The sequence below is a fragment of the Notechis scutatus genome, chromosome 4 (genome assembly GCF_049901735.1).
Source record: "Notechis scutatus isolate UNSWTSFEM ecotype Mainland chromosome 4, rNotScu1.2, whole genome shotgun sequence".
In the NCBI taxonomy this organism is placed as follows: Eukaryota; Metazoa; Chordata; class Lepidosauria; order Squamata; family Elapidae; genus Notechis; species Notechis scutatus.
The window spans coordinates 111,643,547-111,659,554 of record NC_142012.1 but is presented as its reverse complement, the minus strand read 5'-3'; the positions used below and the strand labels follow the sequence as shown (position 1 = coordinate 111,659,554).

The 16,008-nt window shown below is 35.4% G+C and overlaps 1 protein-coding gene across 3 annotated transcripts in view; it reads left to right on the top strand.

Annotated features, from left to right (window-relative positions):
- PLPP4 (phospholipid phosphatase 4) overlaps nucleotides 1-16,008 on the top strand; it is a 125,001-nt gene that overhangs the window by 94,749 nt on the left and 14,244 nt on the right. For all 3 annotated transcript variants that reach the window (XM_087964436.1, XM_026668501.2, XM_087964437.1), the window contains exon 6: nucleotides 14,439-14,609. In XM_087964436.1, coding sequence (XP_087820562.1) covers nucleotides 14,439-14,609 — 171 coding nt within the window. The remainder of the gene's footprint in view (nucleotides 1-14,438; nucleotides 14,610-16,008) is intronic.

The window sequence follows — 16,008 nt, the reverse complement described above, 5'->3', positions numbered from 1 at the left end:
GATTGGAGTCCTCTAGTCCAGCAAAAGCTTAACTGATGTTTCTAGGACTATTATAATTAAATCATAGACGGACAAATATTCCATGCTATTTCTTCCTATTGTTAGGGATAACATTGTTTACCCTAACTGTGTTGGGTAAAAATAATAAATATGGTATCATGGTTTGTTAGTTAAAGTGTGTGTAACTTTAACAGCAAGAATGTAATTAAGGGTGTGGTTGTAAAAGCACTATATAAGAAGCGAGGCAATTGCAGCTCTCTCTCTCTGGCTTACTGATCCCTAATTACTGAATGGATTGATGACTGCGTTCTTGCTGGAACGGGGAGAGATAAAGGAGTGTTGATATTTTCTCAACGGAGAGAAGATAAAGATTGGACTGATTTATTGTAAGTGAACTGACATTGGCTATTCAACACGGATTTTGCAAATAGAATATCCCCGACAAGACTTGACTGAAATTGATATATGACTAATGGACCGTTTATTTGACTATGCTATAATTCTTAAATGGAATAAACTATATTTTTGATAGCACAAGCGTATCTGTATTTTTACTGCGTGTTAACTAGAAAACTTATCTCACACATTTACCTGTCTTCCTATCTGACTTCGCTGCACGTTCTGTTTAGTTTGTTTTCCTTAACACCCGTTGGGGAATCCAGGCTTAACACCTATTACATGGTGATTAGAAATAGAATAGAAATTCTATTTCTATTCCAGCTAGCGTGGGGCCAGATGCTCTAGTTGACGTAAGTTTACATTACTGACAAATTGAGTTAGTAGAGATTATTCAGGACATTCAGAGCAGATGATTTCACTGACCAATTAGGAAGCAGCCTATCTGTCCATTCCAATAATAGTGACAATTACTATAGTACAAATAATTCTATCCATGAGGCTTTTTTTTAACCATAGTCTAGAGCAGGGGTCGCCAATCTTTTGGACCTCAGGGACCACCAAACTCATAATTTTAAATCCCAGGGACCACTAACTGGTTCTGTGGCATGGCCTAATTTGTGGGTGTGGCTTGGTGGTCATGTGATTGGCTGGGCATGGCTTGTATATAATTATTATAAATATTTATATAAATATTGAATTTTTTATTTAAAAAAGAGCAACTTTTACCCAAAATCAGGCAAAGCAGGCAGGCAGATTGAGTTGCTCACAGAATCATTCAATGATCTATCTATCTGCCATCGGCTAGCTCAGTCTCTCAAATTTGCTTGCCGTGAGTCTGCACTGAATAATAGAACCTTCAGTCCTAAGGGAGGTTCGGCTGTGCTTAAAAGCAGAGTCGAAGATCTAAAGACTAGCTAGAAATCAAGAAATCCAACCATTTCCTGCTTCCTAGTTAATCTAAATCTCCCAGCACAGCAGAACAGATGATGGTTAGAAAAAGGAAAAATAGCAATTTAGCAGGCAAGTTTGCTGGGTAACGAGTGAGTAAGTGGGGAGGGTTCCCGTGTGGCGGGCAGCCTTGTGTTTCTGCACAGCCTGGATTAATTGCTTTGGGGAGGGTGTTCTGGGGGTGAGATTTCTCTGTGGCCCACCAAAATTTTCTCATGTGCCACCAGCGACCACTGGTCTAAAAAAAATGCTGAATAAAGTAGAAAAAAATGGGATTTCTTTTATTGTTTGTTTAAAAAATGGAAGTGCTTTTCTTTCGCTGCAAAATCTTAATCTATTAGAGGGAGGCATTTTCATTCTTCCTTAATTTCTTTGATGAATATTTTAACCCAGCACAGAAAAGTGCATTTTGAGTTTATGTGAGCATCCAGTAAGCAAGGACTTGAAATCACAATGTGAAGCTTCATCAAACTGTAGTTTGGTACTGCATCCAAATAAGCTGTGATTTGGGACATTCGGCACCCACTGAGATTTACCAGAGTCATTCATCCTTTCCTCACCTTAGAGCAGAGAAATACAGTCTATATCCCTAGGGCCACATATGGGAAGAGAAAAATATTGTGTATTCTAGAATAGTCTATGACTTCTTCAACTTTATCAATCTTGTTTATGTCTGCTGGGATCACTGATTTAAAAAATAATGTGTTCACTGGAATAGCCAGCAGAGTTCTGCTCACAGTTAAAAGCCTCCACAGAGACTCCTTTATTCACAATCAAATTCACACATAAATATTTACCACCTGATGCTTCCATCTCAGATATAACACCACAACTATACACAGACACAATGATTTTTTTCATATGTATCCCTCTGCCATATTAAAAAGAAAAGGATAAAGTTGAATACATGGGCCATAAATATTGCATACCGGTGATTTTAATACATTAAATATATTTTCACTTTATTAATTTTTTTAATATGGAAAAAACTACACAAGCCAGTGAAAGTTTGGAAGAGAGAAATATTCTTTCCTAGCTTCATCTCTTTGGAATCATCCTTTTATACATCTTTGTATAATCTTTTAAAATAGCCAATTTCCATACTAGATCAAAAAAATGGTGATATTATCAAGACTAAATGGACAAAAAAAGAATCATATAGAGTTTCAGGTTCTTCCTGAGCCTTCCCTTGATCACTATTAATACATTCAATTTGATTGAAAGATCAAACTGAGACAGATTACAAACTCCATATTTTTTTCACGTGTTATGGCCCCATCATTAAGGTTTATGTTATTTCTTTTTTAAACCCTGACCCTGAGCATTGACCATACACTTGCTTTCCTTAATTAACTTATTTTAATTACTCAGTATTCTGTGAGTAATTTGATTACAAAACTGTATACATGACTTTCTCCTTGGGCAATTTACATTGTAAATCAAACTACCTAAAGCTGTTCAGGGAATAAGCAACTTGCTTGCTCATTTGCTAAGTGAAAAAAGAAGAGATTAAAAATCAGATAAACATGAATCCACAATATAAAACTATCCTTGCCCTAAGTCCTTAATCTATGTATTACCTGTGATATGTTCACAAATTTCTCAGACAGCAGTGTGATTCCCATATGAATCAACAGAAAATTCTAAAGATCAATGTATTTAAATCTTGAAAGCGCTATTAGCCCCTGAATGCACATTTCAAAAAGATAACTTTGTTACTTGGATGATACACAATAATTCTTACAAGCAAGACTCCTTTTTAACATCTACATCAGGAGTGTCAAACTCTCATTGTCACAGTGGCATCACGTGATGTATCATGACTTTTTCCCCCTTCACTAAACGGGTGTGGGCATGGCCAGCACGTGATGCATCAGGTCCATGGATTGCAAGTTTGACAACCCTGATCTATATGAAACTGTTAGGGGAGAACATCTATTGTTATGGTATGGCAATGGCAGTCATTGACACCTTTTGAGGGTGTCAGTGATGGTTTTCTGTACAACTGTCAGGTCAGCAGTCTTTCCCATGATTGTGATTCCTACTGAACCAGACTGAGAGACCATTTAAAGGCTCAGGAACCCTTTGCAGGTGTTATGGCTTAATTAGCTGATTAACGTGGGACACTTTGAGCCTAGAATATTGAACCTTTTCACAATATTCTAATTTTCTGAGATTGTGGATTTGGGGTTTTCATGAGCTGTAAGCCATAATCATCTCAATTATGACACATCACAGCTTGAACTATCTTGCTTTGCATGTAATGAGTCTATCTCATATATTGGGTCCACCTTTTAAGTTGCATTACTGAAATAAATGAACTATAAATGAATTAATTCCCCTTGATCATCTAATAACTTTTTATACCTTACTATTTAAATCTAGTACATTGGGGTATATCACTGCCTCCATGCTTGATAACCAGGTTGGTATTTTCATATAGTGGCTTGTCTTAATTTTCTCCCAAACATAAAGGAGTGCATCTCTCACTAAGTGTCTCTGAAAGTATGTATGAAGTTTATTTCCCTTCCCAAATGAATGCATGACAGCCTAATTGCAGGTCATGACCCTCTATTGTCAATATTCTTTTATTTTTAAAATTTTATCCACGTCATGGCTGCTGCTTGGTAGCATAATTCCCAATTGGGGAGTCCAAAGCCTCCCTAATTTCTACTGTCTTGTAATAATTTTAAATTTATTTGGGGCTTTTTCCCTAGCCAAACTTTATTATTATTTTATTCAATTCTTCAAAAAAATTCTTTTCTAATTTTGTTGGTACTGTTTGGAAAAGAAATAAAACTTTTGGTAATGTATTCATTTTAATTGTAGCAATTTGGAAATTGAAGGCTGTTTAAAACATTCACCTTTATTGAAAAGACACTTACTTCAGGAGCATAAATATATTTATCTCATTCTTATTCCCATTCTTCATTATTCTATTGAATTTATTTATTTATGACCATTATGGAATACATAATCACCATGAATAAAATAAGTATAAAAGTAATAGCATATTAAATTACAGGGTTTAATTTACCCCCTGAAAATGTACAGTTGTCTTATATTACAGATCTTAATATTTTGAACAATAACATGCCCCCAAAAAATAATGTAATTTTTTTGCCAAAATGTCAAAAGCTTAAATCAATTTGCACTATTTTCCCATTTTAAAGAAAGGGCCCTGATTGTAGCAAATGATTTCAGAGATCACTTGTTTTGTGTTGTGTCCCAATTAGGAACGAAGAAGAAAGGTATTCACTTTGGATTTAATTTAGACTTACCCAGTTCATACTTCCTGTATGTGTATGTTTGCGTGCGCACACACGCACATCAGTTTGAAAGCTGCATGGAAGTGGAATGGAAATATACCAACAGGTAAAGATATATTTATATATGAATAGTAGTGAAGAGGGTGATAAGAAGTAAAGAAAAATAATAACATTTACTTAAGGAACTTCTATATGAAGAAATAAATTTCCAATAATACCTGAATGCCACGAGAACAGACAGTTCACTGAGAATTGGGAATATATATTCCCAGTCTGGAGTCTTTCCTATTCTTCCCTATGACCCTTTTTTTTCCCCAGTAAATATTGTTTGCTCAATATATACAATCTGGAAATAATCTTGTTCAATCTTCTCCATAAATTGACAAATGATAACAAATACGCAGGATGTACTTGATGTTCAATCTCTTTTGGATTTGCAAAACATTTCCCGCGTCATTCTGTCAGCCCTAGAATCTTTGTTTCTCTCCTCCTTACAAAAAATATTTAAAAAAATATTTCAAAGAATCATTACTTTGTCTGCCCAGATTTTGTAAATTGCTTTTGATCTGGAAACTGACATCAATCATTGTGATGTCCGCCCTCTGCACTGCATTACAGAACAAAGGCAGCTCCTGTCAGAGTTGTTGACAGAATGCAAAACTCTTGTTCTTGGTCCCTTCTCATTTACCTGCCTTCTGTTTCTTTCAAGGAGAGAATTGTTTTATCTTCCTGAGGTAATGGACACATTTAGAAATGATGTGTTCCTGAAGAAAACCTGCATCTGGTTGTCTCTACGAAGTAAAGCTACTGTAGTAGTTCTGTGTAGACACACAGGAGTTGTTTGGGCAGGTAGCATAATAAATAAAATTAGTGTCAGAGGACAGAGAGGAATAATTGACATGCTGATTTTGTTGGCTGTGCTGACTGACAGGAACCAGTGCTGAGATAAAGCATGTTAGGCATGTAAAGATTAGTATATCTCAACATATTAAATATTTAGTAGTCAATCAGTCCATCACTATTTCGATTAATGACCAGTATAGTCATTATATTGTATACAATAGTATATATTGTATACTATAGTATACAAAGCAATTAAGTTCATAAGTAAAAGAGAAGGACCAAATATAAAACACAGGTGATAGTCTGTAATACAGTGCTTTATTATCACTTGTTGGCAGAATATTATTTGTCTAAAATTAATCAAAATGTTATTTATCTCCTAATAACATTTTTATCATAAAACTAAAAGGGTAAGCTAAAACAAAGTAAAATAAAGTACTGTTTGTCTATACCTATACAATATTTAGTATTGTTCAAACATTAGGCACAGTTGTACTATGTAAATATAAATTTAGTATGCAAAGTTTAATTTTTATTCTAGGAGTAGCTTCAGTCTAATAAGTCAGGGAACACTTTGAAGGTGAGAAGATACGAAATAACAGGCTTCAGAATAGCATTATAAATCCCACAAGGTATCCTTTTCCTGATCAGATGTTCCAGTGTGTTGAAAGTGGAAAAAGTAGTGTAGAACCAAGTCTTATTTTGTGGAGAAAGACTGTATTTCCCAATCTTTATTGCGTTGTGCTACATTTAAAGAGTATATTAAATACATAGCGATACACACTTCTAGTGAATAGCAATTAAACCAAGTGGATTTAATAAATAATGCAGTATTAACGGGGTATTTTCACAATATAGATTTAGACAATGGGGAACATTCATGTTCTGGCTTTTAAAAAAAATCTTTGGCTAACACTTCATGCAGTCACTGTAGTAATAAAGAACCCTATTCTGGATAGCTGCATGACTGGGAAAATCAATATTATAATAAATATTTTATAAGAAAGAATTGGCTTGGGGGAAAAATATATTAGTTTCATAGCTACAAGTCACAGTAGTGTTCCCTCAGTAGGTATTTTGTGCAGAGTAGAAGTTCCATGTACTATTACTTTTTACAGAAAGAAACACCCTTCTGTTATATTGCAAATATCCATTAATAATTATATGATTATCTGTTAGTTAGCCTTTAATGTGTCAAATATTTTTTGTTGCTCCAGTCTGATCATATGTTTTCTTTATAAATTTATCAATTTCTACAAACTCTGGTAGCAACTGTTAATACAAAGAAGATGGATATATTATATTGATTGCTGGACTTGGACCTAACTTTCATGAGAGGAATGCACGATTAGAAGTTAACATATGCTTCACTTCTAGTCTTCATGAACTAAAGTGCCTTGCCTATTACAATTAAACAAATCACAATAACTCTTTCTGAATAATTCATGAAACACATATGCAGGAAGTAGCTGTGTTCTGAGGAAATAACACATATTGTGTATCTCACAGATAGACAGCTTGCATTCCAAAAACCTTCTTTTGTGTCTTCTAGAGGTACTTTGATCAGGGATCCTGAATATTATTTTGAGGGAATATATTATAATTCCCTGAATTGCAATTGTACAATTCTCTGAATTGTAATATATGCTCTAAAGTTGGCAGACTTCTTTTTAAAAAATCAAGAAATTCCCAAAGTGAGAAGAAAAGTAGATAAATGGTATCAACATGCCATGACCAAATATGATGAGTTACATAATAGTATCAGAGGGCAAGATGTAAATACATAAATATGTCATTTATGTTACGATATCACCATTATAACATAGCCGTGGTGGCACAGTGGTTAGAATGTAGTATTGCAAACTAACGCTGCTGTTTATCAGGAGTTCAGTCCTGAATGGCTCAAGGTTACTCAGCCTTCCATCCTTCTGAGATCACTAAAATGAGGACTCAGATTGTTGGGGGCAGTATGCTGACTCTAAACCGATTAGAGAGGACTGTGAATCAATCTGTAAGTCTAAGTGCTATTACTATTGCTATTGCTATACTTGACCATTTTACTGTAACCACGGCTGGCAAAATTCACCACCTCCATTCAAGAAAATCCTTGTTCTGTGAATCACCCCATCTGCGGGTACTAATAAAAAATTTAAATAGGATTACTTGGCCATCAAAAAGTTTCCTGTCCCTGATCTAGGTGGACTCACCAACCTCTGCAAAGAGCCACAAGGAGAATATTTTTGCACATGCCATTTAGATAAGGAGAAATTTCTCTAGGAGCCAGAATCTGGTTTGCATAGGGCTTTCACAGTCTCTTACTTTGCACAGGGCTTTCCCACTTAGAACTGAACACATTAAATGGTCATATTGAAATTATATTAGGATTTTATTTACATTTTGTTAAATCTAAATTAAAAGCATGCACCAGTTTCTGGTGAAATTATTTCATTTCATTTATGTCTTCCTAAATACAACCCACTTAATTCTGAATTTTACATGTTAAGGAATCCAGGAAGATTCAGATGGACAGATTCAGATTAGGACTTCTGGCAACATGCATGTGTGTACATGCATTTCTTTCACTAAATTGTTGCTATAAATGCTGTACTCTCTATAAGGCACAATGGGTTATTCCAGGCCTGCAGAAAAAAGTTCTGCTTCCTGGCATCAACTGTATTTGTCTTATCCCTCTAAATGTGGATCATCTAGCCTCATATCTAGACATTACTAATCTTTGACATAACTTGTAGCTTCAAACAACTTAACAAATAAAATTCAAAACTGTGAGTTAATTTGCTGTGCTACATAATGAGTTATTTTAATCATTGATCTGTAGAATAATCTACAGTGGCCTTTTTGTCATAACACCAAGGTAGACATCATGGTTTGCAAATTACAGCAGCTGGTTTTACACAACAGGCTAAGACCAGTCAATCAAACTTCTTTGCAGGTCATAGACCCAAGCCTAATTAAAGAAGAAAAGAGTACAGCTTGTAATATAAATTACAGTGTAACATGCATAAGAAAAAGACTTGAGGCCATGCATAGCCTACTTTCCTGTCAACAGGAGAAACATTCTGCAGGCTACAAATATAAACTTTGCAATAACTAGCGTTAGCTTGGAATTGTTATTTTCCAAAAAAAAAAAACACCTCACATAGAATTCTTCTTTCTGACCTGGAATTGGCCTAAAGAAGAGATCTTCTTTATTGGGTAATGTTACTAAATCATAACTTTGGTGATTCAGTATGCCCAGCTTTGCAGGACAAGCCTTGCAGCATAGGGGGATTTACACCCCAATACCACTGATATTTAACCCCAATACTGAAACAACCTTCAATAGTTTGTTATTTGTAAGTTGTACAAATTTATTATAACGCTGACTTAAAATTAAATTGGCTATGCCCCAAACATGCTACGGCAAAAACAACTGCAACTCAGGCAATATTTTTGGACTAAGATTGGAAAGATTAAGACTTAATCCTTCCCAATAAATATTTTAAGAAATTAGTTCTTGGTCAGCTCAACACATGCTGTGGAAAGGAACTGTATCCTTTGGACTCCCCACTGCAGATGCTATCTTCACAGGTTTTCTTAAAATTTATTCCAGGGTGAGAAAAAAAAAAGCTACTCAAGTATGGTCCTAAGATTCCTGAGCCAAGACCACCTTGATAGTTTTAACTTAATATTAATAAAATTCATCCTATTTTGTTTCAAATTCCTTTCCACAAGAGGGTTTTCCACTAAACATTGAAGTCTAACACAAAAGGGTTTATATGTCCTGTGGATTAGCTAATTTGTGTCCCGTTCATATTATCTTTTGTGTTTGTTGAAAGGGAAAAAAGAAGCACATCTTGTACTTTATAAAACCTCCAGAGAGAACATTTTTTGGAAAAGTTAAAGCTCAAGGAAGTTCTGTACTTATAATTGACTTCCTTGAAGTGCAGCATGGGGACATTCATAATTAACTTTAAAAAAAATGAAATGATTTATTCATTTTATTTCCTTCCAAAAGCCAATTTAGTTTATTACAATGACTTTAAATCACTTTTCTCATATCAGAATTTGCCCTTTGGGCATATGCTCTTGACATGGTGATCACACATACACTCTTGCACACAACAAAACATTCCTATTTCTTCTTCTAAGAAAAATGAAGAATTTATTTTTATTCTAATTATCATTGGTGCTGGACTATTGCTGAAGCAACAATATTCTGTATTGTTTCTAAAAAGGCCAGAAAAATTCTGAAGCTGGAAAGAAAAACCTTCATGGCTTTTTATGAATTACTATACATGAATAAGTTAATGGGAAATGGTTATGACTTCTGCTATAAGAGAAAAAATAAATAAACAAGCTCATGAACACTTTTGCACATTAGAAAAGATCTTCTTATAAGTCGCCATAACAGGTTCAGGATGTGTGATTAATGAAAATATGCCTGGATTCTTCTTTTATTTTGTTCTTTCCAATATTATTTTCTGTGTGTTTTAAAAATGTCTCCAGATCAGTAGGTTCTATAGATTTTGATGTCTGCTTCCTAATATTAACAATTTTAAACACAAGATAAAATCTCCCTCGAATTGAGTTCAACTTTTGATAACAACAGGAGTGCATCTCCCTTGTTGATTTCTTGGCAGAAATCAGCAAGTAATTACACCAGAAATAATTTGCCACTGTTTTCTTCCTGCTTCCCCCCTCGCTTTTCATTCTAGTCTGCAGCCCTGCAACTTAATAAATGGATGCAGTCTTTCTTAAGCTTTTTTGAATCAGCATGGACAGGTACTATACTTACAATGTATAGCTTATATTTACATTACAGTTATATTTTTTTTACCTCTGACATAACTTTATTCTTAGTGTAACCAGTCCTGAACTGGTTACACTAATGTTGTTTAATAATTCCTGCAAAAATTAAGAATGCCAGTGGTGTCTAATTGTTATGGCCATTTGTCTTCTGAAAGAATCTATTAAGGCATTTTATGTTGGGGGAAAAAACCCTAATGCATTTATTTTTACATTCCCAGGTTCTAGCCTTTCTCCAACAACCATTTTGTTTGGTAGAACTGACCAGAAAAATGATGACTAGCCATGATTATTTTAGCTGTCTCGTATAGAAGGACACCAGGTTGTAAAAAGACCCAAATTGGATCTGCCAATTCTTTCTCTGTGTCAAATGGACACCTGTAGATGCTTTACAAAAGGAAACATAAAGCTAGAAATGCTTTGCAGTTTTATCTATGTGGGAAAAGGGATCAGTACATCAGAAATCCTGGATGGTTAACTGCAAGATTTATAAACTTTGGACATACTTATGAGTCACTCTCAGGAGAATAGACTTATCTATTGAGGTTTATGCTTCTGACTTGGTTAAAAAGTACAGTATAAACATTGTTGTTGTTTTAAAGAACTTCCTGAAATAAACTGAGTCAGAAGCAAGGACATTGAGTAAACCCATTCACTAAACAGTTTGTTATTATGGTACACATTTTCTTTGGCTGAATAATATGCTTCATTGTTACTTATAACTACTTCACACAGGGCATCCATTCAGAGCATCCTTTATGAAATATATTTTTAAATTAGGTATCTATATAAATGCTCTAAAGTGAGCCAAGATTTTGAGATTGGAATCTGAAGGCAAGTCTCATGGATGGCTCCTGTTCCAGGACTCTTTTGGTATTATCAGAGAAGGCTTAAGCAACATGGTACTCATAAATCATCAACATGTTAGTAGGCATGGTCCTTGATGCCCTTCAAATACCAACTTTTAAATGAAAGTAAAGGTATTATTTCACCTTTGCCTCCCCTCTGGAACAACATTCCCCAAAGGATCTATATGTCTTCCCCTCATTTGTACTCTATGTATTCTGTAAAAACTTGGCTGTGCTTTCCAGACCTGGGGTTATAATGGTTGCTGAACTATCAGTTTTGAGGGTGCTGTGTTGTGTTATTCTAGATATTCATTACCTTTTTATTTTATTGTTTATAATTTTAAAATGTAAGCATGCTAGAGTCATTTGGTTTTTAGTGACCTCTAAATGTAATGGGTAAATGTAATTGTGTGTGTGTGCGCACAAATACACAAACACACATACCATATTAACTGTCTATTCTCTCTTTCATTTGGGATCTTTATATTTCTTCTATTCCTTTGAAATAGTGTTCTATCTAAGATTAGATCAGCACCAACTCTGAGGGTGTTAATAAAAACTGTCAAGATCTTATTATTTATAGAAGACTTTGGGGAACCAGGAGAAAGGTTTCCCTCTTTCACGATGTGGGTATCATTTAGAGTATAATGCTACTTAGTGTGAGTGATAGTTATTTTATTTTTCTATTGAATGGTAGAGTTATTATAGAGTTGGGCAGCCTTATACATTTCTAAAATGATTTGAGACAGACAGAGATAGCTAGCTAGTGATAGATAGATAGATAGATAGATAGATAGATAGATAGATAGATAGATAGATAGATAGATAGATAGATACCCTGTTTCTCCAACAATACGGCCTCCCCCAATAGGAAGTCCCAGCATGTTTTATAGGCATGAAATGAAATTAAGCCCCTCCCCCCAAATTAAGGCCTATATTAAAACATGCGAAATGGGGGGGAATGGTGGGGGGGCTTGCCATTAGGAAGTACTTTTGTTGCACACCCGGATATGGTGCTGCCTGCGTTGACCCCGATATGAAGTGCCCCACCAACGCCAAGGTCAACATCCAAGCCGTCGCTGCCCGCCCGCCCAAAGATGCAAGGGGGGGAGAATTAAGTCACCCCCGAAAAGACGGCCTAGCCATTTTTTCGGGGCTCAAAAAAAAAATAAGACCTGGCCTTATTATATGAGAAACACGGTAGATAAGCTAAATATTATTTTAAAGTTTGGATGCACTGGAGTGCATGCCTATGAGTGTCCACCTGTGTTTTATGGGCATGCCTAGAAAATCAAATAGATACTTCAGCCTATTGCATGTTTGGAAGCAATCATTAACCCCTAATAATAACTAAAATAATCTGGAGGGGCAGGGCACATCTGGAGGAAAATATTCACCTCAGTCTGCATTTGGATAGATGGCTGCTGTGACACACCATAACTGCTGTGGCAGTAATTCACTAAACATTATTTTCCTTCAAGAATGTTCTTTTGTCTGACATCTGCTCACCAACCCCTGGTGAAAACCTTACTTCTACACAGTTATTTGGAATTCATTTATGACAGAATATCTTACAAGGTCCCTAATGAAAGTAATGTAACGTATGTTCTACAGCAAGGGTGTCAGACTCAAACTTAAGGTGTGCTTAAATCCGGCCTGTAGGGCCCACCTGAAAATATCAAAGGATTGGCCCATGGTGTCTCTGGCAGCTAAAATGGGCCATGGGCATATCCCCTGCAACTCGTTTTCACCCTCCATGGCCTCCTGCAGCACTCTGCCAGCCAAAAACTGGCCAAAAATTAGCTAAAAAATGGGCCCAAACAGGCCAAAAACGGGCAGGAAAACGGGTCCAAAGCAGGGTGAAAAATGAGCCCCAAACAGGCAGAAAATCAGGTCACATGGCCCATTTTCAGCCAGTAGAGTGCTGCAGGAGGCCATGGAGGGCAAAAATGAGGCACAGGGGGTCTGTGCGCAGGAAGTCCATGCCCTGTTTTGACCAGCAGGGTGCTGCAGGGAACATTTGTCCTCCCCCACATCTGCTGCCGGCCCACAGAGGAAAACTACAATGCTGATCCGGCCTTGAAGAAATCCAGTTTGACACCCTTCTCTATGGAGGTCATTACCAATAATCTACCAGCTGTAATTCTGCATTGATGTTATTTTTTTAATGGATAATATCTGGCATATCTCATGGAAAATGAAAATTGTTGGCTGTTTTAAGGCTAATATTTTAAATGTCTTTGGGAATTCTCAATCTTATTTCAGTAATGTTTTAGTGAATTCAGCAAACTGTAAATTACAATCAGAAGAAATAGTATTTGGGTTAAATATCAATAGATTTCTAAATCGGAGTTGGTTAACAAATGCATTTCCTATGCTAGTTATTAATCTCCATATGTATTCCTCAATATGTATTCTCTGCCTTGTTCTCCAAAAAACATATCTTAGCATATATGTGTATATGTATATATGGGCACTACACTAAATTATCAAGCAAATTAATGTTTGAGAAAATATGACTGGACAATCTTAGTTCCAGATCAATTAACTCTCTGCAGCATAAGTTTGAAATTATAGATATTGCAACATGTACTTATTCTGTGTTCTAATAGGAGATCAGAAGCTAGCATCTTTTGCATATATAGCAGGACAAACATCCCTGTTGATTTATCACTGATTAGTTGTAGACCATTTTTTTTTTAAAAAAAGATTCCTGTCATCTCCCTTTCAGAAATGGGATTTGTGATTGTTGCTGTTTCTAACCGCCTCCCCAACACAGTTATGAGTAGAATATTTTGGAACATAATTAAATCACAGCTGCATCATGGTTAAATCCAATATTGGTCACAGGAGGATCCAATTATAATTTAATATAGCATATGACTTTCATCTCACTTCCTTGCTTTTCTTGCAAAAGGATAATCTTTTTTTTTCATTATTAAAAATCAAAAGCAATTCTTTGATAATTGCACACAATAGCTTGCAGGCTTTGGGTTGCAAAATGACAGTATAATCTGAAATGGTGTTATTTGCAATGTGTTAAAGAAATGAAGTGGGCCAGCATTAGGAGCTAAACTTGAACTGAATGTGATTTTTTTTAAAAAAATTAAATTACAGGAGAGCAAAATAGAGCTCATGTCTTTTCATTTCAGGTCAAAGTTATAGAGAAATGCCTAGATAGAATATCTAGTTAATGGCACAGAATAATTGCTCATGTCATTTGTAAAGCTTGTTTTCTACAACAATGAGCTATGTTCTCTGGCATTGTGGCATTCTGCTATGCTACTTTACCTCCTGGTTCCCTGTTCTCTTCTTTCTTTGGCAGTTGCATTTTCAGGCCTTGGCTTTACCACTTTCTACTTGGCTGGCAAGCTGCACTGCTTCACTGAAAATGGTCGTGGGAAAAGCTGGCGGCTCTGTGCAGCAATTCTACCTCTGTATTGTGCCATGATGATTGCTCTATCACGCATGTGCGATTACAAGCATCACTGGCAAGGTGAGTCCTGGTAATCCCTGCCTTCTCTTAATTTTCCTTGCTCTTTCTGGAATATGATTTAATCAGGTGGTGAGGAACAAGATCAAACGTGACTTGGTTTAGCATGGGAGAACTGCTTTATGTGTCCCGAAAATTGCTAATTAAATAACTGAAAGACTTTGAGATAAGATAAGATAAAAATAAAATGAAATGCTGCTGTGGAACTACTTTTGTTCTTTTCTATAGATAGGTAGAGTTCAACACAGCATAACTTTTTGTGAAAGTAGGTTTTCACTCTGTGCAATGGGGCTTATGCCAGATAACAGGATTGTTAGACAAAGAGATTCAGGTTGCTTCTTCTAATCCATGAAGACAATGAACTTTTACAAGAGATAACTTAGCCTCTCTTTTTCTTTTCTTTTTAATGATCTTTTGAGCTTTCTTTAACCCTGTTGGGAAAAGGTTCTTGGATCTATAAATGACACCAAGTAGGAAATGTATTAAACTGTACTGTAAGTCCTAGACTTTAAATATTGAACAAGGAAAAACTTAATGAAGCGGTTTTGAACAGTTTTGAAAAGATTTTTAGAAGTCTAAAAGGAAGGACTCATCAGTGATATTTTAGTTTGCCCTTCAAAAATAGGAGCATTACCTGAATGAAATTCCACATGTGACAGCTCTGAATTAAATCCAGAAGCTTGTATTGTAATAATCACCAGTTAAGGTATCATTATAAAATAAATCAAAATTATCAAGGTTTAATTATGCTCTCTGTGTGCTATTAATTTATGTTAGGGCATGTGGTGGTTTATCAAGTCAAATTCGATTCACTAACATAACATGTCCTTCAGATGTATTTAAATTCCAAGTCCCTGAATTCCAGGCTATCATGGGCATTGTAGTCTTAACACAACTGCAGAATCAAGTTAAGAAGAGCTATTAAAAGATATTGAACAGCTAATGTGAGTTATAGGAAGAATATTAAGCATTTCTAACTATTTTTGTATTAGGTTTCACTGCAGATAACTACACATTGTCTAGTAGCTTCAAGCTTTACTTGCATATTACAGAGATTGGTAAATATATATTCTTGAATAAATTGTGGTAGCTATGGCCCAGAGATATGTGGGGCCATAGCATCAGAATATGAATGGGGTCATTTTTTCACAGGGAGATCAATTATCAAGGATATCTATATTTGTTTTTCTATTTTCATCCTTTAGTATGGCAAGCCTACCCAAAGGCTTAGCCAACCTTTTTTTTTTTTTTTTGTTAGGATGATCTTAAGCAATTCAAGGACACTTGTAACTAACTTTGTGGACTGCTAGTTGTCCAAAACTTATATATTGGAAGCTTTAGCAAAGTTTAGAAAAATAAATATGTAGGTATTATTATGTACACAGATATTGAGTGTAAAAAT